Source organism: Pithys albifrons, chromosome 19, assembly GCF_047495875.1.
Source record: "Pithys albifrons albifrons isolate INPA30051 chromosome 19, PitAlb_v1, whole genome shotgun sequence".
Lineage (NCBI taxonomy): Eukaryota > Metazoa > Chordata > Aves > Passeriformes > Thamnophilidae > Pithys > Pithys albifrons.
In genome coordinates this window covers 6,908,980-6,934,877 of record NC_092476.1, presented here as the reverse complement: position 1 = coordinate 6,934,877, position 25,898 = coordinate 6,908,980, and the positions used below count along the sequence as shown (strand labels likewise).

The following is a 25,898-nucleotide window of genomic DNA, read 5'->3' as shown; positions in this document are numbered from 1 at the left end:
CCTACAGGCAACATCTCTCTCACCTTGCGAAGAGGAGGCCACTCGTCCTCCCCCAGGGTGTTCATGTTGTCATTGGGATCAGCATCTGTGAGAAACACCCTCACTGTGCTCAGCTTGTAGAGGAGGTGTAGGCAGACCCCAGAGGCATCCCAGAACCGCACTGTGCCATCTTCATGCCTGTGGGGGGTCACAGGAACACATCACACCACAGAACAGCACATGGATGGGAAAACACATGGGGAAAACAACCAAAAAAACCAAACCACACTGAGAACTAAACCACAAAGAAAGATTTTTGGCTTCTTGGGGTTTGGTTTTTTTTCCGTGGGTTTTGCTTTATGTTGTTGGGTTTTTGTAATCCAGTTTGTTCTTGGTGACCTGACACCACTGTACAATTTAAGATTATGCAAGAAAAACAAGGAAAGGAAAAAAAGTTTAGAATATAGAAGGAGTAACTCATCCTAATAAAAATACTATTACTGGGAGAGAAGGTGAAAAAGAAAATAAAAAACCAAGAAAATCAAGCTTTAATCTTAGCTCTCCAGGTGAAAATTGGCGACAGTCTTCCAACACAAGGGTAGGAGCTTCTAACATGCTCCAGCAAGGAGGAAGTCTGAGGAACAGCCCACTGAAATTCTCAAAAGGGCTTTGAAAAGAAAATGATACATTTTTATGCAATGACACAATGTCTTGAAAGCTACTTCCACCTCTTAGCTGTTCATGCTGATCAAAGCAGACAGGAGTCCATGGTAATCTCTGTTTTGAGATTCAGAGCAGTGTAAAGTAGAGGGAAAAATTGCTTTCAAACCTGCAAGATTAAGCTCCAGTTTCACACTGCTCCCTCTGAACCAGGCTGGGTTACTGCTTGCACTGTTTGAGGGGGGATGGATAACATACCAAAACTACAAATCAGCCAGATTTCTGCATTACCTGTGGACATCACAACCTGTCTGCTCAGGAGCAGCAGAATCAATTGGCTTTTGGAAGCTGCACTGTAAAGCTGCAGCCTTCTCTCTGCAAGATGAGCAGACTTTAACCTCATGGGAAAGCCTCAGTTAGTTCAAAAGGGGGAGCTGAAACTGGAAAGGGCTCCCTGACTGTTACCAAAGCAGTACATACCCCGTTAGCAGCAAGTCCCTCTGCGGAGGATCTGGAGCTATGTTGGTGCCACCATCAATTGGCCACGGCTGCAAACACATTAATAAAAAGACTGTGACTCCCCAGGCAGGGACAGTGCAAAGAGAATATAAAGACAGCAGCAAAACATGAACTTCAGTGCAAGTGGCAGTGAAACAGCCCACACTGTTGGCTTTTGTTTGGATTAGATGTTCCCGTTCTGACACCAACTGTGCTTTTTAGAAGACAATGTACACATCTCCTCAAGGAGCTGTGCTGAAAGCTTCATGCTTTTACACCAGGACATGGTTTTCACTGACAGCTGGGAACACTCAGAATTTCCCTCTGGCTTGTCAAAGCTTAAAGGACTATCCCACTTTAATTCCCCAGAACGAGTAACTGTATTGGTGGTGCTCTGGGAGAAATCCTCTCTCGACCCTGTTAAGAGGCAGGACAGCATCTGGTGGGACTCATCCCTCCACAGCCCATCAGCAGCACAGACCACCCACACACTCTGGGGAGTCCTGCTAGTCTTTAAACACATGGGAACACCTCTGGGAACACACTAAAGCTGCCATACCATAGTGGAGTAGTGAATGTTCTGCTTGCTCCCAGCACTGATGATCCGCTCCCACAGCTTCAGTGGGATGTTGGAGACGTGGTGGGAGCAGGTGATGGCTGAGCAGTGGAGGGAAGCCAGGTATGGAGGATGGACTGCTGGCCAGCCTGCAGTTTTCAAGTCTATAACCACCAGCTCTTCTTCTGCCAGCACCACCATAGCAGAAGGGTCATCAAAGTCTGCAGAAACAGGATTTATTGAGGCTGACAAAACTGACCATCCAATGTTAACAGAAACAAGTTTCCTGTAAGGCTTCTTTGAAAACTCTTATCACAGAGCTCCACAGAAACATTTTTGTTGAAAAAGCCTTAAATGCATCTGTGTTAACTGGGCCTATCAAGGCACTAGCATTAATGGATTTAAAGACAGATTTACTGCAAATTCAAGTTCCTTTCCACCACTCCTGGAACTGCCAGAGCAACACTCAATAGATTCCACTGCAGAATAAAAAATTTGTTAACAACATACATGGTTAAATAACAGCAGTTCATACTTATTATTGTAGCAGCCAGAATTCCAAAGACTTTACCTACAGCTGATCAACAGTATTGGGTGGAAAGACATGCAACCACCCCAGCAGTGACCCATTTAGTTCTGTGTTAGGACCACAGTCCATCCAGGCTAAGCTGCTTAAACATGCTAATGCCTTGGGTTCTGCAGAATGCTTCTCTGCCTGAACTGACAAGTATTTACAACTCAGCTCTCTTACTTTTCATTTTCCCTGCTTCTCATATGTTGTGACACATCATCTGGGCTTTCTTTTTAAAGAGTGTGTACATCATCTAATAATCCTTATGTATATTAGGCATGATTACAAAAGAAATATGTTAATGGAACTTGACTGATGACATCTGACACAAACAAGAATTTCAGTTCTAGTTACAGTGAAATTCTTGAGTGAAAAAGATTCAGTCTACAAGGGAATTATTGCAGTAAGGTTCTCAACACAGCCACAGCAGCAACTGGTGGGGAAAACCAAAACCACAGAGCAGTTCACACCAGTAACAGCTCACACAGCAACAGAAATGTGAGTGAATGTAAAGCTGTAACCACACTGAGGGGGTGACAAACAGTGACAAACATTAGCAACCTCCTAACTCAACTTTTCCCTGACCTCTCCTAAACTGCACTTTTAGTTCCTTCTTTACTTGTTTGATTACCTGGAATATACTTGCAAGAAGGCACATACCAATGCTGTTCAATCAGCAAAATTAAAGTAATTAGTACCTGGCATCACTCTAGTGAGACACCCCAAGTTTCACCTCTGACTAGCCCCAGCCATAACACATCATTAATTAGTCCAATTTCTTCATGAAAAAATGTTTTCTATTCAGTTTTACTTTGCCATTGTTTGCAGCTGTCCACAGGGCTTCTGAATAAAATAAATTATATCACACCTGTACTACACTGTGAATGATGAGCCCTGCACTCTGCTGCTGCAAATGTTAACCAGAAATACTCTGTTTTAACAATGATTTTTTCCCTTCAAAGACGCACATTTGAGCTCATTGCTTATGGCAAGAATCTATTTTAAGTTGCTGAAGTAGCAAGCACACCAGAATTTGTCATGATTGCCATACACTCATCTACCTAATTTAAAAAAAAAAAAGAAAAAAAACCAGGAAGAGGTAGCCTTTTTAAAAGTTGTTTCCACAGAAAATTCAGGCTAGTGGAAAGTCACCAGCTACGACTGTGCTGCAATGGGTAAGCTCTGTGCTTATTAAATTAAGTGGCTTTGGTATACAATTAATAGCTTCGTATTGCCATTGCAGGGAAGACTGCTTAGGGGCAAACAAGGCAAGCCACGTAGATCCACTGAGCTTAGGCAATCAGCCACAAGGAAGCTTGTCAACCACAGAAACCTCATTTTATTGTAAAAAACTTCCTCATCTAAGTGCAAAAGCTTCAGCTTTCTGCAGCAGCTGCTGTCTGAACCCACTAAAGTTTGTGTTAACTAAATAGTTCAATTCTTGGGAAGTATAAATATAAAGCCTGTTAGCTCAGTTACTTCATCCTAAAGGATTTCTAATCATATCCAGAAACTGAACTTTAAGTACTCAGACTCTTACCAGAAAACCTCAAGATTCCTTTCACTTCTAGTACTTTTGTTTCCTCATCTAGAATCTCCACTCTAACAATTTCATAGTCACTAAAATGGTCTCATTCTTTAAGAGTCAAAGGTACTGAACAGGAGGTAATAAACAGTACCTGAAATTTAATGGCACTGTGAGTAGTAAGTTCTGCACATTTGGAAGATGTTTATAAAAGGAAGAATGTCACAGTCATTGTGGAAATAAGGGCAAGAAAGCTCTTCAACAGAAGCAAGAATCTGACAAGCTCCACACAATCTGAGGAATGAAAGCTATTCAGTGTTCAAACTGCTTACATTCATGTTCACCAGCAAGGAAATGAAGTTCTCTATATAATGACCCTTGGTTCTATGTCACCCTTTGCTGATTTATTACCCAGAGCTCCAGCCATAAATCCAGGTAGTAATTAAAAGAAACAGTGTCTCGATGGGAGTGAATTCTGGTTTTAATTATTAGCCTTCTTTGAAGTGTTTCTTTTGAACCAGTAATATTCAGATGCTCATTTCACAACTTGGTATGTCCAGTGTCCAGCTTAAACAGACATAAGCTTAAGAGATCTTCTCCCATTAACAGAATAGCTTTTTTTTTTTGAGGAATGTATGGCATTTGTAAACAGCTCTTTCTTTATATCAGTATTTTACACTTCACCTTTAAATGGGAAATCTTTTACAGTTTGACTCAACCTTAAGGGTCTTTTCCAACCTAAACTGCTCTGTGGTTCTCTGTTAAAGTCTCAGAAACTCCCCAAACAACTGACCTCCTTATCACATTTCATATGCTATTTATACCAGGCAGATTTCCACATGCCTACACAGCTCTCCTAATTCCTCAGTAATGCCCTCTCCTCACATACCTGCAGCAGGCTCTGAACTGAAGATTATGAAGAAGTCTATCACGCGGGACGTGAAGTCAAAGGCTGTTTGCTGACTGCCATGGATGACAGAGATGCTGTGCCGGTCCCCATAGCTGGCCCGGGGCATCCCTCCTTGGAATATAATGTAAGGCAGCCTTAGGAGAAAGAGAAAATTACAGTGGGGTGTGAAGTGAAGAGTAAGCAGGATTTCCAAGACACAAGGCAAGTCAAACTCTGACAAAAGTTTTTTGTGATGCTGCTCTAAAGGGCTCCTGGGACACTGCACAGTTTAAAGGCAATGTGAGAGTGAAGGGATACACCACAAACTTACCCATTTTTTGTTGTCTGCCAGTAAATCTTGGAGATGGCCTTGCAAGGAAAAGGACCTAAGAGAATAGACATTTTCTGTAATTCAAGAAGTGCATCTTCACATAAGAAGTTGCTTATTCTGCTTCACCCAGGTCACCTCGCCCTCCATGTCACGGGGAGCCACCTCAATTAGCAATTAGTAGGCACCAGCACCACCTCCCCAGACCAAGCCACATCAGACAAATCTTCTGGGACACACTGACCACAGCAAAACACAGCTTAGACTCAGGGGAAGTTGCTGATGGCGAACAGGGAGTGGAAGTGCTGTTGGAGAGGCTGATTAACTGGAGAGGACTGTTAAAAACACAACCATTCCTGAAATTAATGTAAAGGTGATAGATGTTTAGAAGCTTCTCTGTGCTTGAAAAGATGAGGTCATCCCCATTTGATGGGTTTCAGCAAATCAGAGGCTTCATTTCATCACTGCTCAGGTCAACAGAAAGTACACTCAGCTCACTATTAATTACAGAAAAACCAAGCAGCTCCTGCTGAACAGGACACCAACTAAAACAAAGAGCTGAATCACCAACACTCTGCTTTGTAAGGGGCACTAATTTTGTCAACACACTTGCTCTCCATGTTCTGGACAGACCTCAACAATGTAAATGAGTTTCAAATCCAAGAAAAAAACTGGACTGAAATCCCTTAGTCCAGGCTCATGACCCATTCAAAAGGCAGCTCTGCAATTTGCCATTAAACACCAGGGAGAATGTGGCTTGAATATCCTACACAAGCTCAAATTTAGTTTGAATTTAGAGAAATATGCTACAATGAAACCTCACTTACTGACCATAAGGCACAGTGTTTTCCAGAGGCTCCGGCTGCCTGTTGTCACTGGATACCGGCCACTGGGTGTAACTTCCATCGTAGTGACAACTAATGAATTTACTGCCATCCCTCTGCCAGTAGAGGTTTTCCAGTTGCTGAAATGAAAGGCATACAATGACTGCTCTCTACAGAGCTGTTACCCCCTCAAAACCAACTCACTCTTACTAAAAAAGCAGCTTTGTCAGGCTCTCCCTGCACTATTTGTCTTCAGAGTGCCCTGAGAGGGGGATGGCCCTTCCTCCCCTGCTGAGCTGACTCTGGATTGAATTAATACCTGGCCGCCCAGGAAGTGGTGTGTCACTTTGTTATTCTGCAGGTCCCAGAGGACAATCAAACCCCTGCTGTATCCAATCAGGATCTGGTCAGGGTTCTTAGGATGTTCCCGAAGAGCTTCTACCAATTCACACGATCTCCTGTTGCAGTTGTCTTCTGGTATCCTGCAGAAGAGAAAACCGAGAAGAGATGACTCCAGGTACAACCTAAAAAATTACTGTAATGAAAGGTGTAAGAATGAGAAATTAAGCAACAAAAAGTTCAAGCAGGTAAATACAGTCTTTCCACAAATCCTTCAAGCAGCAGAATAATTTGAGACAACACACCAGGCTTCCCACATGGACATGCATCCAGTCCTACTTCCTTCAGGGAAAGGCCAAGGCTTACAAAGAATTCCAGGTCTGCATCCCAGGACATTAAAGACAAGCCTGAATCACCCTCTCTATTCTCTTAAAGAATAAAGGTAAGATGGAAATGTCAGCAGGAAACAAAGGCATGAATAGGGCAGTTTTCAGCAGCACTCCAGAGGGATAAAATCCTCATTTGAAGAAGGCAGCATCAGTTCTGCCAACAGTCAAAAAAATCATTGAGTAAATTACAGCTAAAACATAAACATTTTTTCTGCAGAACACAAGGGACAGGGCACAAGACTTGCAGCTTTACCCCAAGTGTCTCCTGTACCACTCTGCCCACATGCTGAACCCCCTCAGTGTTGTCCAGGACAGAAACTGTTACTTAACACAGCAGGACCCAAAGTTACTTTCACTGGAGTCGCTCAGATTTAGACAATGCTTAACACAACAGCGAGGCCCCAGCACATAATCTGGGGTGACATTTGAACAAAGGATGTGTCTGCCAAGGGGACTGCACCTCTCCCAGCCCTGTGTGCTGACTCACCGCTGCAGCACGGCCTCTGAGGTGATGGTCCTGTCCTCCAGCACCCGCAGCGACGGCACCTCCACCACAAAGATGCTGCCACTCTCCGTGCCAAGGTACAGAGCATCCCGTGAGGAATGGGGAAGGACAGCTGTTATCTGGGTGGCACTTGGTGGAGACCTGGGGGTGCAGATGTTATTTAATTTAAGAGAACCAGCAACTCAACAGGGACATTTCATACAATCATGGAATATGCTGAGCTGGAAGGAACCCATCAGGATCACTGAGTCCACCTCCTGGCCCTGAGCAGGACACCCCAAGAATCACACATTTACAAGTGTCATTTGTTTAGCAGGCAGAAATTTTGAGCCTGGCATGATTTTCTTTTAAGGATAAAAACACAAGTTTTAAGACAAATTATGTCAAAATACTTTTGACAAGCACATGGACAAAGAACCAGACACTTTTTTGAAGAAGTGTTCCTAAAGGAGCTAAAAATAACTCACCTATAACTGGAAAGATCAAGTCAAACTAAAACTATCAGAGTATCTTAAACTCTGACTTAAGGGATGCTTAGATTCACCTAACCTTAACAGCTCTGTACTCTCAGAAATGGATGCACAATATTTTGAAAGATGTCACCCTTTACACTGGTTCAACATTCTTAAAAGTTGGTCTCCCAGGCCCTAGCCAAATCCTGTTCTGTTTCCATGGATGCTCTTCCAATGGATTCAGAGTGAGAGGCTGTTAAGAGCATGACAAGCTCTAGCTTAAACAATACCAGAATTTTCTGACTTGCTTCCCCCCAGGCTGGCCCAAATCCCCTGTTGTGGCTTACCCTGGTGGCCCCTTTAGGGTGAAGCGATGCTCCTCCCGCAGCTCGGATGCTCCTCCGTGCTGCCTCAGGCTCCAGAGATGCAAACTGTTGTCATCCAGCAATGTCACCAGCTGGCACTACAAAACCACACAACATGCCTGCCTTTTTTTTTTTCCCAGAATCACAATATTAAATATAACACAGTAAATTTAGCAGTAAAGTTGCTGCTGTTCATAGTTCTGTGCTAAATCAGGACTGGGGAGCTGGCTCAGCTCTTTACTGCAGCGATGGGATTTGGGGGGTGGAGGGAGACAAGAAGCAGCCTAAAGGCTAAAAAACCCAGTTATATAGGACAGGTTATCACTGAGGGGGATGACAAGGATTTAGGCTCCTGGAGATCAGCCTGGCTGTAAAGCCCAGCAATGCAGCTGCAGGCTGTATCTCACCTCCTCCTGGCTCAGCACAGGTTTGCTGAACACACCCCAGCTTTGGGTGGGGCTCACACAGTCTGCTACACCACACTCCTCACATTCTTCGTGTCCAACCTCATTCAGCAGGGTTGTGTCAGAACCCTTTTATGAGCCCAGCCCTGCTGGCTGGATGTTCAAATTGAAGCGTTTTACCTGCTGCAGCCACACCTGGTGCAACACTCCCCATGGGAGTTTCAGTTTATATCATTAGTTAAGCAAACAGACACCCAAAACCTTCTCAAGAACTAAATCCCTCTCCTAAAGAGGCCACTTGTGCTATACTGGGGGCATCAGACAACAAAGTCTGTGGCCAAGACACCAGTCTGACAGTCAAGGGAAAGGAAAGTGGTTAAGACAGTCACCAGACAGTTGGAAAATTCTGCTTTCCTATTTTTAGTTTGTGGCAATAACTGTTCAGCAATCCTCAGGAGCAAGACTCAATACCCCCCACACAAAGGCAACAAACTTAACAGCAGGCAAGGTTAGTGGTGCTGTTTTGAACCCCTGAAAATTATTAAATCAGCTCAGCAGCAGCTCCTGTTCTATCTCATACAAAGGAAAGATCATCCAGCCCTATTGAAAAAACAGAGCTGGAAAGTAAATAAAAAAAAAAAAGAGGAAAAAAAAGGAAAAGGAAGTTCTTGCTTCTGCAGCAGATTGCTTGAACTATCCTGGCCTTATTACCATTCCCAGTATGTTGCTGGAGATAAATGACTAACAGTTATGAACAAAAAAGCTACTCTTCAGTTTAAAGCTTCTCTTTTAGTTTTACCAGGCATCTCCACAGCAACGAGAGCTGCTGAGAGCACAAAATACACTGGGATAAACCTTTCCCAACCAAGCAGCCTTTGAATATAGTTGGTAACAGGAGCACAGTTTCCTGGAATAAAATAAACATCTGTTTAAGAGAAACCTACGTAAGTCACAGAGGTACTGGAAATACACTTACCTGATCAGGTATAAAGTGAATCTGCATTACAGTGTTGTTTTCTTCATGTAAACCCATGAACTCCACCCCAGGAGCACCATATCTGATGAGTTTGTTGAGGATCTACAGTATTTAAGGTGACCCACAGCTACAATTAATTGGTAAGAAGCTTGCTAGCAAGTAAGAGGAAAAAGAGATTAGTTTGAAACCACGTTGGTGATCTGGACCAAAAAGAACCAATGCAAATCTGCTTTGATTTTACACACTTGTGGCAGGTTATGGAGAATATGGAAGTTTCCTTCTTCCTTCAACCACATGCAGGGAAGTGCCTGCACCCTGTTTTTTCTCAGGGATGTTTAGTGGTTTCCCAGACACTCCAATCCTGCTTAACTAATTTGTAACCAAGAGACAGATGGCTACTGCCTGCATGTGGGTCCAGCCCCTGAGCACAAACACCATCAGGAATGAATGATTAAGCTGGCAGACACAGCACCAACTTTTCCTTTCTGGGCTGGGTGATATGCCTGTTTTACAACTTGCTTAGCTGGGACTGTGCCATGGGAAACACCTCAGTGCTTCACACACACAAAAATCACACTGGACATCATTGTCTAAAAAAACCAAATTATTACCTTCAATGTTTAGGTCTTTAATTCCTGGATGGTCAGAAACTCAGGAAGCTGAGAGCATTTCTGACTTCAGCTTTAACCTTTGAAATAGAATTGCTTCAGGAAAAAAAAGGAACCCTGCCCCAAATATTTAAACAATCCTGGAATTTACAACATGAAGGATTGCTAAACTTAGGCCAGATCTACTCTGACCTTCTGCATAGCAAGAGCAGAGTCTTGTTTAATATCTGCATCAGTTCAGCTCCTGTTTGAGCTACAGCTGAGCTCTTGGAAAGATAATCCCACCCTGAGCAGACCAAAATCACTTCCAAACCAGCTAAACTGTTCCAATGTGCAAGCAACCCCTGCTTGCAAACTTTTACTTAGTTTAACTTTTGAAGTGTCTTCACAGCTGCACATTCTGAGCAGGTCAGAGAAATCCAGCCCAAGTTGTTCAAAAGATACAGTTTGATGGCTCCGGATCGGGTGCCAATGGCCATGAGGCGGAGGAATGGGCTGTAGCCCAGAGCGCTGGGTTGGTGGGGAAATCCATGCTCCACAGTCTGGGAGAGAGAAAGAAAATCAGGATCAACAGCATGTTTCATGGGCGCTGTTGTACAGAGATAAAAACCAGCACAGCAGTCTGAAATAAAGCACTTAAAGGCAGTTTTTGTGTTGAAAAGTGTTCAGAAACAGGTTAGAATTGCTGAACAACAGCCTAAGGATGAATGCATTCCAAGAACCCCTGGCTCCACAGCCAGGATGTGCAGAAGTGTAACAGAAATGAAAGAGAAATATCCTGAAAACAGTAGCCCAAGCAGCTCCTGATGGTAAGATTATAAATAACTCTGCATAAGCACAGCTTAGTCAGTCAATACAACACACACTCCATCACTCCACATCAGCTTCAGTCCTGCAAACCAACTGCTCAGCACAATTGCAAAGTCTGACACAAACACTGTGCACTGTAAGACCAGCTTTATCTGCCAAATTCCACACAGGTCAGCCTTTCTGACCCCTCTTGGTGACTGACATCAAGAAATGGTGCAAAGCAATGGAGAGCTGTGAGTGACCATCAGCGCTTATCGAGGAAACTAAACAGACTTCCCACTGACAGTCAGGGGAACTAACGTAACCCACATCCATTTTCCAGAGGGAACACAAGGAACACTGGAATTTAATGAGACTAGGACACCTCAGACTAACTCATTTGGGACGAAAAAGATGCCACTATCACAGCAAGCAGTAAATGCTGCTGGGCCTTAGTGGCTTCCCTAAAATCCAACCTGCACCAAGAAGATTTGGAGCATGTTGTACACAACAAACCAAGCATGGCTGATGGATTTACAGACCAGGCCATAATATTCTGCCATACTTACAGGATGCAGCCAAGCTGCTTGGAGAATAGCTCAATCATGTTTAAAAGTGCTAATGTACAGCTGTTACCAGGCAAAACAAGCACAGGTGAGTTCACCAACACACGGCCACGGAAAAGAGGGGTTGGTGTGTCCAAGGATCAATAGGGATACTTCCTGGAAAACACTGCTTTCCTCATAGACCCAGCTTCTGGAAAATATATTCTTCCAAGGCAAGCTGGTCAGCTGCAGAATGGGAATTCATTACCCTCATGATTAAAAGAAAATAAATAGAGAACCCTCCACCTACAGAAGCAACCTCGCTCCCATCCTCATTTCCATCCCGCCTTTGAAGCAGAGCTACCACATCACTTTCTTTTATGCTTTCTTCAGCCTAAAAGTAACACCTGGACTTTATTTCCTGCATAGTGATTTCCCAAGTTAATCCCCTGCACGAGAATCAAATGGAGCTGGTTCCATTTCTGTGGTCAGGCCATTAGCCCGAGGTGCTCCCAGCTGCTGCAAAGCACTTTAATGCCCTTTTACTGTTCCTGCTCAAAGACACAGGCAGAGGAGGATGAAGCTGACTCCAGACCTGCCAGTTTGTTCCAGTTTTAGCCATTTGATCACAATTCATGAGCTGTAAGAAAAGACCTCCTTCCTCTAAACATCAGTTACCCCAATCTGAAATCCTCTTAGGGGAAGATGAGCCACTTTAGAAGATACAGAATTGGAAATACTGGAGCATTTCCCAATTTTCTGCTTGCCAACTCATTAGGCTGGACAAAAGGGTAGTTACTATTTTTTTACCTTTTATAGGTAGTAAGCTAAGATTAGTACTACAAACTCCAAGTTCACTGAGTTTATTTCCTTTTATGATAACTTAATCTCCAGCCTTACTTATTTATATTCTAAGAAGGTAATTTAAGTGTTAGGCTTGTATTAAAAACAAATTTTGAGAAGTCCATCTTTTTAATGTCACCTTTGAAGTTGTTGCTAACCAACCTTTCATAGTTACACATATAAAACTTCCTAGAGAAGATTGTAGGAAAGTAGGAATTTATCTGTGGCCTCAGAATTGAAACAGGGCAGTTTCCTTATCCAGCACAGGCAAAGAGGAATTTCTCTCTACCATGACAGCTACTGAAACAACACAGAAAAGCTTCCTAATTATCAGCACTGTGGGAGTATGAAACTATGGTGCACAATTCTGGGAAGAAGATTCAAGGTATCATGTTATCTTAACAAGAAATCAGACATTTAAATGAATCAGGTGTAGCCCAGGCAATAAAAACAACTCCACTCTCACCCAAAACAAAGTGAGGAGCTTGTTAGGGAAACACCGATGTAACTCCACTGTTTTAGTTTCAACTTGTTCACAGCCACTGCACTGCCATGTTATCAGCACAACTAAGTGTAATTTTCAATGACACATCAATTAGAAACTGTGATTATTCTGAGATTTAATCCAGCCCAGAAGATAAAGCTTTAGCCTCAGAAAACCATGACTTATACAACACTGTACTGCCTGTTAGGGAGCTGCCAACACTAGCCTTAATACTGGCCTAATTATATCTTGGTTTTGATGTGTTAATTTGTAAACACATTAGACAAGTCAATAAAGCTTTAATTTTCAAGTATGAGACCTATGAACTGCATAACCAAGTGTGTATCAGTCAGTAATAATAATAGGACAGTAATTTTTTTCTCCAGGTTGTCATGTAACAAAAAATCTGAAGTACCCCCCATTCCACAGGCAAATCTGCAACAGAGAAGTATCAACAACAACCACAACGCTGCACAACTTCTGACAGAGTACAGCAAATTTACCAGTGGTTTCTGATACTTTGAACCTTCCACCAAGAGGCCCATGAGATGTAACAGAGGTAAGTCCCTCCTGAGCCATTCACTTGTTTCCACAGCTGGGCAGTAAAGGCTTCAGGGTGGCTTTGGGGCTGTATTGGACACCACCAGGGCCAGGCATTCACAATCACTGTCCTGATTACCCAGATCTTCTCCCTGTGCTTATTCACACCCGGTTGTTAAATCGCACCAAGTCAGCTTTCCGTGGCCTCCTTTGGTCCCCTCTCTGGGGCAGCTTTCACCAGGCAATCCTTTCACCTGCTCAGCAGGTAAACCCAGCACGGGGGGAGTGAGGGGGGCAGAAGGCAGCAGAGGTTACAATGGGGCCTTTCAGCACAGCTGAAATAAGAAACTGGAGTGCCCACAATGAGCTCCCCTTCTCAAAAGGACCTTTGTTTCTTTGGGGAAAGGTAGGAGCTCTCGTTTTCATTCTCCTCAGAGCACAGATCAGTACATGTCAGGCTGATGTCAGCAGCACCAACTAACAGAAATGCTTCGTGTCAGTCGCATTCACTGCAGGAAAAATGTGCCCAAACCAAACAGTTGTTCCCAGCCCACACTAAAGCTGTGCTGGTGCAATTCAGTGCTGTCCTCCTCCTCTCAGCCCTCTCTGCTTCTCCTCTCAGATTGTTTTATGACAAAGCAGAGACAAACCCAACCAGAGGCAATACAAACCCTGTCCCTTTGTTAAATCACCTTCTGAAGGAACAATGACGCCTGTATGTGCTAATCCCACTCTGCACAGGCACTAATTCAGGTTTCAGGTAAGCCATCCATCACACCCATCAGCACAGGGGTAGGAGGGCTGAAAACAAGGGAAAAAACACAAAGCCATAAATTAAATGCTATGCTCCCAGTTTGGAAACATCCAGCTGTAAGACAGGCTGGTTCACCTGTGTGTTACCCATCATCTCGTCTGACAATGCCAGCCTGAACTTGTTCCTTCTGCAGGGCTTGGACTGAGCCAAAGGCAGCCAAATACTACTTCCAAAAGCAGGATAAACTTCAAGAAGTAAACTGCCAAGTCCACATACCTTACCCTTCATTCTATCCACTGAGCTAAAAACAGATTCTTGCAACAGGTACACACAAGTATGGGAAGTTCTTACTCATACAGAGAGACAGATATGCAAAGCTAAGTGACTAGCAGAATTTGGGAAGGTGTTTTTTGAGACAAACACAGGTTTGAAGAGCTAGCCCAGTGGTCAAGCAGTCCTTTAAAACCAACTGGACCACCTCTTATCCAGAACAGAAATACAAGAGAGAAACAGGGAAAAGATCACAGCCTATTTATACCTCACAGAGTAAACAAACAAAAATCCACCACTACAAATTAAATGGATTTTTTAAATTGAAGTCCATTACTAGGTCAGCATGGTCAAATACATTCCACTCTATTCACACTAAACCTGTGTGGCAAAATGCATTTATATTCAGCTCCAGTGCAAAATGAGGGCAGGAATCCCCAGCACTTTCAAGGTACAGACCTTCCATTTAGTCATAACCTGCATCACACACTGAAGAGGTGCAAATCCACCGTGCAGTTTCTCTGATCAGCAACTTTACAGTCCCACAAAACATTTCCCAAGCAGGTTCCTAACCAGAAGTCTTTCAAAGACCTCAAATAACAAGTGTTTAAAAACCTGCTTACCAGCACTAATGTGCTTGCTTTAATAGCACATTAGACAGGGCCAGCCTTGGCACACAAAGCACTGTGATTCTTGGCTCCTTGGAGCCACAACCTTCAACAGCTCAGAATTAAGGTCTGGCTTTCCCAGGTCTCCTCAGCCTACCTAGCTGTGAGTAGATGTTTATTGGATCAAAGGGTAGAGGCTTTCAAATGACCCATTATCTCTGGAAATACTGGAATGGGAGACACAAGACTTGGGAAAAAAACCCTAGTCTGTATGCAAGAAAAAAGTATAGTGTAAAAGATTCTGGTATAATGTTCATTCACTTCTGATTCTATTAGAAAGGAACAAGTTACTGTGGCTTAAAGGTGCAAATGCATTTTACAAGGTCTTTAATTACCAAGCTGTTAATCAAAGTAAACCACTAGGAAGTGTCCAAAGTAGTTGTCTCCCCAGAAACAAGATGCAGTATTTACCTGCAGGACAATCAAATGGAGTCACAAATCCTGATGTCAGCTTCTAATACATTTGAAACTTTCCCTCTGCTGCAAAAACTAGTTCTTTCAACCCTGTTTTGCATCATCCAAACTAGTCTGTCTCTGGCAGGTAAAGTTTAGCCAAACATTCTCATAAGAGAAAGACATATTCAAGGAAGAGACATCCCTAAGACAGCAAAGGTTTTTCCCAAGTATATATAATTTTATGTGCTTGTAAGCAATTCTAACCCATCCCTGGGACACTTTTTCTAAAGCTGACATTGCATTTAGCTAAACACAAACATCTCAATCCTGGGCTGCATTTACTGATTTTTCTACTGCACCTGCACTAGGATTTCCTCAGGGAGTGAGGCAGAAAACAGACCTGAAGCACTCTGGAGTTCCTCAGTCTCCCCAGTGGAGGGAGGAACGCGTGGAATTGATGTCAGTTAGTACCAATTACACTAAATCATTTATCTCAGATATCCACAGTTCCACTTTAAGTATCCATCTACACTACAATTCTAATGAATCAAGGATGTTATTTCCTAGGCTGATTTCATTTATCCATTATACTTTTCAGCAAAATTCCATTTAAACCTTGGAAATACAAAGCCTACAAACAGATTTCTGCTCCCCAGTGAAGGTGTAAGTAGCCATTAACCCAGTAATGATTTAATACCAGGCATTTACAGAGATGAAAGCATTATGTCCCTGGCCAGGGCTCAAAAGAAAAATGCCCAGAGTGTTGGATACAGAGCACAGCCATTGCCAGTTCTTCTCCACAGAGAAGAAACCTAGATACAGATTCAGACTCAGATAATAGCAAATTCATTATTAATGGCCATTGTGCTGTCTAGGTGCTACCAGAGCCTTTAAAATTCACATTTAAAAACAGAAGTATGCCCCTAAACTGAAAGTATAATCAGGGACAAAGAGCTCTGGCTTCAGCTGCATCAAAAAGCTGTGGCTTACGTGTATCTTTAGAAAAATATTTACTTTCCAAGCAATACCACAAAGACCACCTCTAACAGAAACAGTCACAGCACAGAGCAGGACACACTACAGACCACTCAGAGCAAATAAAAGCTGCTGTGAAGATCTCTTCTTTCAGCAAGTGCCACTTAACAGCATGACAGTGTCCTTTCTCTTGAAAAGAAAAGCCAGAATTGAGAACATGCTTGTGAGCTTAAATAAAACTACTCAGGCACGTCAGGGGGAAAAAAAGGACAGAATTGAAAAAAAAGAGAACAAACCACCTCTCCTAAATTTAACTTTTCCACCCACACTCAAGTAGTTTATCCTTCCCTTTACAGGGCACAGAGGCTCAGGATAGATTTGCTGTGCAGTGTGAGGAAAGCACCGTACCTTGTTGAACTGGAAAAGGTCCCGTTTCAGCCTCTCTCGCACTGGATCGTGTCCGGCCCTTAAGAACCTTCTCATCTTCCTTGCTGTAGTATCTTGGCAACAAAATCCTAAGGAAAAAGAAGAGCAAAGCCACATAAACAAAGGCAGCCCGAGCAGAGGAGCGAGCAGAAGTAGGTTATTTATTTTGGTTTAGCAGGTAACAAATCAGCCAGAGCAGACTGAGACAACATCACTATCGAGTGACTAAAACCTGACACCACCCCAGCACAGCCCCTCTGGTGCAGGATTCACAGCACCACCTTCACTATGGCAAAGCAAACCAGCACAGATAAAATATGGGGATTTTGGAAGGGTTTTTACACTTGGCTGTTTTGCCACTTGGCTGTTTTGCCATAGCTTCAGTTGACCTTATCCAAAGAAAAGGCAAAACTGCAGTATTTGCATAAACATTCAGACAAACCCAAGGTAATGGCCAGCTCTGAGGTTCAGGCATTATTGACTAGCATCAGTTTTCACCCCAGGTAACCCTCCAGCTATTGAGCTAAAAAGAGAAAGAATCACATTTTCAGCTTGCTCCATGGGCACAGCAGGAAGGGCGCTGTGGTGCCTGCAGGGGAGCCGATTAATTATTAACTTGCTTTTGTAAAATAGCAAGGCTAACTCCCTGCTCAGGGTGGGGGTAGGGGGGGGAAATCTCGCACCTGAGTTCACCGTGCAGCCAGACACAAATAATTCCGTGTGTCCCACTGCCTTGTCTCTCACAGCGACAGGAGGATCCAAGCAGGATAAATCACACCTGACTTACAACCCAGCAGTCACACTGGGGACACCAGGCTACAGCCTCCTGTTCACGAGGTTGTCACATCCCTCCTCTGCAGAGGTGCCAAGTGACAAGTAAAAAAGACCCAACTGAAGAGCAAAGGTTTGAGCACAAGTTCTGTGGGGAGAGGCTGAGGGAGCTGGGGGTGTTTAGCCTGGAGAAGAGGAGGCTCAGAGGTGACCTCAGCACTGTCTGGAACTGCCTGAAGGGAAGTTCTGGCCAGGTGGGGGTTGGTCTCTTCTCCCAGGCACTCAGCAATAGGACAAGGGGGCACGATGGGCTCAAGCTCTGCCAGGGGCAATTGAAGTTGGAGAGCAGAAAGAAATTCTTTGCAGAGAGAGTGCTCAGGCATTGGAATGGGCTGCCCAGAGAGGGGGTGGATTACCCATCCCTGGAGGTTTTTAAAGTGAGCTTGGCCGTGGCACTGAGTGCCATGATCTGGTAAAGGGACTGGAGTTGGAGCAAGGGTTGGACTGGATGATCTCGGAGGTCTTTTCCAACCCAATCCATTCTATGATTCTTATGATTCTATGAATCACATCCTGACAACTTACCCTGGCGTTCAGTGCTCCTGCCCTGGCCAGCTCTCACAAACTCCAGTTTCCAGCATACAAACACTTCAGTCACGATTTTGTTTTAATTTGTTGGACAGGAAATTATAGCAACGTGCCAGCTACTCTGTGCACAACACACACGTGCAGTGGGGGCCAGAACTTCTGAAGTGCAATGAACAATCCAAACTGATATTCTACAGTACCCCTTTGTCAGGAGAGATACAAACACACCCACAGCAAGGTGGGGAGAAGGCATGGAAAAGAGAGGGACCAGGAGCACCAAAGGGACTGTCAAGTGAACAGAAGGCCTTGGTTCAAACCATGGGACTGGAGGATGACTGAGGAAGGACTTTCACATCTGTACAGATGGGAGTAGCACAGCTGGAAACAAGGTGGCTGTTTCTGTGCCCTGACAGTAAGGATGACCTTTGGTTAATGATTTAAGGCAGCCACTCCTGAGGAGCTGGAATTGTTTTTCAAATGGTCTCTAGCAAGGCCTTACACCAGCTGTGAAGGTCCAAAAGAAGGAAATGGTGTGATAAACAGGATGCTCTACAGGCATATTTTGAGAACTCCTTTTAGAAACTCCCTCAGCTTGAACTTGTACCTCTTTGTTGTATCACTCCCCTTTTACTTTCCTGCTTACACTCCAAAATCTCCAGCCACCTGTGCAGCACTGCCTGGAGCTCCCCAGGAGTGCAATGCAGCCCTGGGTCAGGGAACCAGAAAACCACATGAGGACCAAGCACCTGAGTCAGAGTCCCCAGAATCACCAGCATCCAGGTGACTGGAGTATCACCTGGGGGACATTCTAGTCACCCAGAACCACAGCATGGAGAAAAGTGTCTCTGAGCAGGGCAGCTACAGGTACCTGTGAGCCACCAGCACATGCAGGGGTGATGAATGCACACAGAAACAAATACAGCAAAGGACCCCAGAAAAAAGGCGAAGAATAAAAGTGCAGTTTGCCTGGAAAGTAAATACTTCTACAATGATTCAGTACCTCAACTAAAAACTTCAAAAATTGTATCAGATCATAAGCCTTCTTTCACCAGACATTCCTGAGAGAGGGACATATTTACAGTCTAAGTTAGTAAAAGTTACAGAGCAGTGACAAGGTGCTGTGCTATGCAAGGAGAACATATCACACCCATGTATAACACACAAGTTGCCTTTAGCCAGACAAGGAAAGGAAAGTGCCAAGGAGACGCACCCTTTCCCACTGTCAATCAATATCCTGGACCTGTAAAACTAGGCAAACACACAGAGAAACTCTGCTAATTACCCTCCCCACTTTAGAGCAAGAGACCTCAGCTGTGCCAGCAGAGACAAACTCTGCCATGTTAGGAGCAAAGAAAGAAAAGTGGGCTTGATTTGACAGAGACAACTTTATATTTAACACCTTGCTAGAATGTTTTATCCTGAAATATTAATTGCCTCCAGAAGCGTGCTGTTTGAGCCTGCTTATGCAACAACTCCAGCATCCACACTCCAGCCCACAGCTTGCTCAACAGGCTAAAGAGCACAATAGCTCCGGATCAAGCTGCAACTCACTTGAAGAACCATCACCTTGGAAGGCTGATGTGTCCACTATGATCAGAGGAGGCATGAAAAACAGTAATTTCTTATTGACTGATATTAGGGTTTCATGCCTGACCAAAGAACCCTTGAGTGCCATAGTGTGGGAGGAGATGGGAGGAAAAGCAGTTTTGAGCAAAGGCAAAGGAACAGCATCCACTGCAGCACAGGCTCTCCAGGCAGAATTGTAAGTTTGCAAGGCTCTTGTCAATGGGAAGAATTTTGGCTTTAGTACAATAAGCAAGTATCTTTTACAGTTCCATAAAAAAAGAAAGATTCCACAATCTGTATAATCTTATCTTCCAGATGCACATTTACATATTAGCAGACCAGTTTCTCTCCCACACACCTTTGGTGTCTTACATAAAACTCCAGCCCCATGTGCTTTGCAGTTGTCTGCCAGTCAGCATTTACAACCATATGGTAACAGTTGTGGCTACCAGTAGCCAGGGAGGAATTCTTCAGTAGCCTCTGAAGCCATGCCAGGTCTGCATGTATCTAATGCTCTCATTTTCCAGGGAAACAATTCTTTAGGCTTTCAAAGATGAGCCTTTTACCAGAAACTATGTGCAACATTCCCTTCTTCTAAGAGGCACTGAGGACAGCTGTTTAGAGGCAACAATAGCCCAAGGCTGAGTCAATCCCAGTTTTGCTCATACTCAGTCCATGGACACCTGACAACAGAGCTCAGTGCCCTGTACACCAAACTCCTGCTGTAGCCAAATCCTATGAGGTACCTTTTGCACCTCGTTTGATCAGATCCAGACACAAAACAAAATCTCTTCATGATTCACACAGAATTGCAATGAAAGCACGAGTTTCAATATGATGCTGTTTCCAATCACAGACTAAGGGGCAGTTAACATCAAAACTAGATTTCCTTCTGTCTCCCTTGCCCAACTCTGTTCGTTTCAGATGCTGAGACGTGGCATGTGCACTTCACCATAAACCTCAACAGATCCCATATTCAATATTCTGTATTCAACAGAAAGCCAAATGCTGCTTCTTAAGAGAAGCATTAAATGTTCCTCACTGCTGAGTGTTACCAATCCCTTTAGAGCTCCACCGCTATTGCACACAGCAATGCATCCTGATGTCCATGCAGAGCTTGCTGAGACACTCTGGATCTACTCCACCAACTTGGCATGGGTTGAAGAGGAATTACCCTGTGTAGAAATTTGTTGCAATTTTCACTTTTGTCCTCCCATGACAGTGGAGTTGCCAGCCAAAAGTAAAGGAGAACCAATGTTGTAAGTCCCAATCACACAAGTTAATCCAGTCTTACAAGAAGAGGAAGCCCAGGTCAGAGGTTTTTACTACATAGAGAGTACTAAGTGTGGATACGGTCTCAAGTTAACCCCACAACAAAAACATACCCATAATGAGTTTATTTTGCTCACGTAGGAGAGTTGCAAGGTACCATCTGGGTGCTTCCTTGGCAACCTCTACTCAACTTGAACAGGTTTGCAATGGGAAACGGTCCAAGAGCTTTTTTTTTCAAAATGCCATTAAGTATCTCAAGAACTCTTAAATCTTGCCTTGCTTTAGGTCTCCTTTTCATTCCTTCCTCAGTACTCCTTCCTGCTTGCAGGTCTTTAAAGGGAGAACTTCTGCCTATGCATCTGATAACACTTTTATCAACCCTGCTAAAATAAAAGACGCCTTATCAACCAGCTTTGTTTGAGCTACAGGCAGTTAGTGCTCCCAGAACAAACCACCATGGCCTTGCCTGAACCAAGGCTTTCCCCTGCACACAGAAGTTTGCCTTGTTCCTCTTACCAGCACAGTCAGCAGCAACAGAACAGAGGCTGGATCAACTGCACAGCAAAAAGCTATTCCTTGGCACCAGCAATCTCACACCAACAAAAATCATCAAAGCATCATTTAAATACCAGACTTCTCACATTTATCGATTACAGGCGCCACTGGACATGACTCAATGTGAAATTACAAGTTTAAGAACAAATTTATCTTGACATCAATGAAAGAAGCCCTGGCTATTCCTTAACTGTTCATCTCTACCATCATGCTTGGCTGTGACACACTGTCAGGACAGATACTCATGTAGAAAGCACAAGCCAAGCAGAACAGCCAAAGCAAGGGAAGGAGCAGTTGCAGTACACGGGAAGGTTGGAAGTGTAAGATACCACCTCCTTCTCCCAGGATAAGGAAGATGCTCTAACATTAATCTCAGTTTAATGAGACCATGCGAGAACTCCCTCACACAACACAACTGCTGATCCACTGCAACTTGCAGGTTCATAAAGAGGGGAGTGCTCAGGTGCACCTTGCACACAACAGTCAAAGAGGTAAAGCAAACCTGTTGAAAGGATTTATTTTGGTGAGCCTGGAGAGGCAGACAGTTAAATGAACAGTTGAACAGAGTGTGGCAATGCTATGTGTGAGTGGCCACCCTCCCAAAACACAGAAAATATAAATAAAAGATCAGAGATTGATTCTCCAAGAACTCTTGGAAAATAATCGAGAATCAATCACACAACTCAGGCAAGTTCACATACTCCACAGCTTTGTGCTTGGAGTTACCAGGAACCGCCCACCTGCAATGAATTTATGAGTTGTGCAAACCTTGTGTGTCATTATGACTCCTATTGTGCTCTCCTTGTCATGGGAGCATGACAACAACCAAGTTTCAAAACGCTGCAGCACAACAAAGTCTTTGCACTGAACAACATTATTGCACATGATGCAAAACTCTTTGTAGGCTTTGCTAAGGAGTGTGAATCAAACAGAAGAGTGGCTGTAACTTTAGAACAGCATTTTACACACAGTGGGTCAGTGGAGTAAACCACAAAAGCATTTACTTCTTAAAGTAACACAAAGAGATCCAGCTGGAAGAAACTTTTATATGAGAACCAGAGTTTCCATTGCAAATTCTGCACAGAAACCAAACTTTTAGCTACCACCAGTCCCTCCTTTGTTATTCTACAGAAAGATCAGGGTACTAGCAGTACCACACTTTTATTGCCATCTACTAACTGCAAGACCTATGTATAAACCTCTCTCACTCTTTGACATTTCTCAAGCCTCTGTGTCAGCCAAGAAAAGACACACCTCTTCCATAAGCAATTCCCAGGAATAATTGTGTTACCATACCAGAAAGTCACTACAAGATAGAGGGCTCTCAACAGGTTTAACTCCTTCAATGCTTCTCTTTGTTCAGCTGTTACAGCAGATGCAATTTGTTCAAAACCAAATAAAAGACATTCCTCAGCACCTTCCTGTGAAGATGCTTGAGAACTCTTCTCCCTTTCCAATACCATGGAGTACATGGACCCCTTTGAGAGTCTACAAGCAGCGCTGAGTGGGATTAGGGACTGCTCACTGCTGGGCAGAGACCATCCTTGTCTCTTCCATGGGCTGGGCCATCCTTACAAGGAACGTGCCAGGATGCACGGAGAAGCCTTGGGACCTGCCACCGCTTTGCATTCCGCTTGCCAGAAGCACCAGCTTCCCAAATCAAAGCTAAAATCACCAGGCAGCTGCTTTGGGCATTCAGCTTCACCTGGGACTTGGTAAAGCCAGATATTCCAGTTGACTGAAGTGCTCTCAGACGACTACAAAGGGCAGCAATCCCCACCAAGTAAGACATTACAATGGACAACTTTTACTAGTGCAGTCTCAGTGGAGCTGTCTCCCTGTCTTGCCACTGTCCTCACACCAGTGCAAGGCTTTGTGTCACTGGCTGCAGAAACACAGAACCTGCTTCACCTGCTCTACACCATCAACAACGCTAAACACAAACACACAATGCTTGCTCCAAAGCCAAGGTTAAGGCTCACCTCCAGAAGAGGTGCCAGCAACAGCCTGTTCCAATGGCACAGTGAAGGGCAACCCGAGCCAAACCTCTTTCATCTTTTTGGTTCCCCTATAACATGGTCCCTCACCCATAAAACTCTGAAAACTTCGGGGAGGAAAAAGAACCAGCAGTAACTCGATGTAATTAATACAAGCATGGATTTGAAGGGGAAAATAAAAAAAATAAAGAGAAAATGCTAACAGTCCCGAGGGAGTCACTGCAGTTCTTGTTCATCACATCTGCTCGGGGCCAGCAGCAGCAGCTGGAGATGGGCAGAGGCATCTCCCGGGGCACGCGAGGAGGGGAGGGAGCATCTCCCGGGGCACGCGGGGAGGGGAGGGAGCAGCTCCCGGGGCACGCGGGGAGGGGAGGGAGCAGCTCCCGGGGCACGCGGGGAGGGGAGGGAGCAGCTCCCGGGGCACGCGGGGAGGGGAGGGAGCAGCTCCCGGGGCACGCGGGGAGGGGAGGGAGCATCTCCCGGGGCACGCGGGGAGGGGAGGGAGCAGCTCCCGGGACACGCGGGGAGGGGAGGGAGCAGCTCCCGGGGCACGCGGGGAGGGGAGGGAGCAGCTCTCACAGCCTTCCCCGGCGGCCCCGAGCCCCGGCCCGTTCCCGCTGCCCGAGTGCCGCGCAGGAAGTCCCGGCGCCACCTCTCCCGGGAAATGCCGGGATGCGGAGCGGTACCCGCGGGGGGCAGCGCGCTGTGGGCGGCACAGACAGCGCACAGCAGAGCCAGCAGGGCAGCGAACAAAACCCCAGCGCTGGAAGTTCCACGGGGAGCACAACCCGGCGTCCCGGGTGCGCGGGGGCTTCAGGTGCGGGCAGCCCCGGCCTGGGCAGCGCCCAGGGCCCGGGAATGAGCCAAGTGACCGCGGCACTGGCGAGCACCTGCCGGCCGCGCCCGAGGGGCCGCGCAGGGCGGGCGGGCACGGCCGGGGCCGCGCCGGCCGGACCCCGCCGCGGGACCACCCTCCTCGGAGCCCACCCCGCGTCCCCCTCCGCTCACCTGCGGGGCTGGGGCTGGGCCGGGCCGCCCCGGCCGCGCTCCGCTCCGTGCCCGCTCCCCTCGGCGGCGCGGCGGCCTCGTCCGCGGGCACCTCCGGGCGGGCGCGGCGGGGGCGGGGCCCGACGAGACCACGCCCAAAGGGGCGGGACCAAGATATTAAAACAGCATCCTGGGGCGGGGCATCGCATGCAAATGAGCCGCGCCGCGGCCCCGCCTCCCTTCGGTGCGGCGCGCTCATGAATAATTCAGCAGCCGCTCGCCGCAGCCAATCAGGGAGCGGCACCGCGCCGCCCGGTTCGCGGGAAGCGAACACCCGGCACCGGCCTGGCCCGGGAAAACCAGCCGGGAAAGCCGCGCCAGCTCCCGCCTCCCGGTGCAGCCCCGCCAGGGACCGAGGGGAGGTGCTGGCCTGCCGCGCTAAGGAAGCAGAAAGACTTTACAGAAAGTGGGAGCGTTCGCTGGGGCTGGGGACAGAAGCGCTGCTCATGTCGCACACACAGCCCGGACAGCCGGCCCTGCTGCAGGGAACAGCTGCTGAGCGAGGAATCTGCAGCCATGGAGAGTCCAAGGTCTGCCAACCTCTCTGCATCCACGCAAAAGCTTGAAATTCCTTCTGACAAGGGGCCAGTAACGGCCAATATTTCACCTGCGCTTCCAAAAGTGGTGGTTTTCAATTAAAGTGTTTCTTTCTGTCATCTTCTTGCAACACCAGCTGACCCGCATCGCGGGCCGAAGTGCAGCAGTGGTATCAGTCTGCATCGTGCTCCCGTCCTAGTACAGGCACCATCAGGTGTTGTGGTGCTGAGCAAGGCAGCCACAGTTTCTCAATCCTCCCTGCAGTGGTTATTAAACTGTAATTCTCTTGTGCTGAATCAGGGAGTCTCTGCCCCAGAGAGACTCACTGGGTGGCTCTCGTAGAGTTCATCGATACAATTCCACCTTGGCATAAGGAGGTGAGACTGACTGAAATCAACGGGAGTTAGTTTGACCTAATTCCAGGACAAACCTGACCCTGTGGGTCAGGATGGAGCTGTCCTGGCTGAGCCCGTTCTTATAAACTCTCTTCCCACTGCCTTTAATCTGCAAAATAGTCTGGGAGAACGCTGAGGGTAGATGGAGCTGCCAGCCCCGGCTTTGAAGGGGACTGCCGGAGCCAAAGCCCGGCTGGAAGGAGGAAGAGGAAGGGGAGGGAGTGTGGGAGGAGCCGTCAGACCCTCACCTCGGCAGAGCCCGGCGCTTTCCAGCATCTGATGGGGGGGGGTGGAACAGGACCAGACGCAGCGCTGGCAGCAGCTCCCTGCCACCCTGGGCTACGATACCTCTGACCACGCAGGAGGAAGAGTGTGGTGTGCCAACAGCAGCTGCACGCGGATGTAGGGACACCTCCAGGCTGTGAGTCACACTGCCCTCCCAGGAACAGGGCAGCAGCTGGATCCAAACACAGACGGGCGTAGGAGCAGCGTTACACAGCCACAGGGTTGTATGACCTTGAGCAAGCTGCTGCTACCGGGCTCGCAGTAGCTCCCAGTCTCCCTCTGCATAACTTAACATTTCACGGGGAATTAAGAACCACAAGGAGGAGC

At 46.0% G+C, this 25,898-nt stretch overlaps 1 protein-coding gene across 8 annotated transcripts in view; it reads right to left on the bottom strand.

Moving 5' to 3' along the window:
* LLGL2 (LLGL scribble cell polarity complex component 2) overlaps positions 1-24,431 on the bottom strand; it is a 33,298-nt gene extending 8,867 nt beyond the window's left edge. For all 8 annotated transcript variants that reach the window (XM_071573537.1, XM_071573538.1, XM_071573539.1 and 5 more), the window contains exons 1-13: positions 24,316-24,431; positions 16,541-16,647; positions 10,313-10,410; positions 9,261-9,342; positions 7,863-7,978; positions 7,046-7,204; positions 6,150-6,312; positions 5,838-5,970; positions 5,010-5,064; positions 4,679-4,833; positions 1,697-1,914; positions 1,120-1,187; positions 24-177 (exon numbers count right to left, since the gene is read on the bottom strand). In XM_071573537.1, the coding sequence (XP_071429638.1) occupies positions 24-177; positions 1,120-1,187; positions 1,697-1,914; positions 4,679-4,833; positions 5,010-5,064; positions 5,838-5,970; positions 6,150-6,312; positions 7,046-7,204; positions 7,863-7,978; positions 9,261-9,342; positions 10,313-10,410; positions 16,541-16,615 (1,476 nt within the window). In that variant the 5' untranslated portion in view covers positions 16,616-16,647; positions 24,316-24,431. The remainder of the gene's footprint in view (positions 1-23; positions 178-1,119; positions 1,188-1,696; positions 1,915-4,678; positions 4,834-5,009; positions 5,065-5,837; positions 5,971-6,149; positions 6,313-7,045; positions 7,205-7,862; positions 7,979-9,260; positions 9,343-10,312; positions 10,411-16,540; positions 16,648-24,315) is intronic.
* Between the last annotated feature and the right edge of the window lie 1,467 nt (positions 24,432-25,898).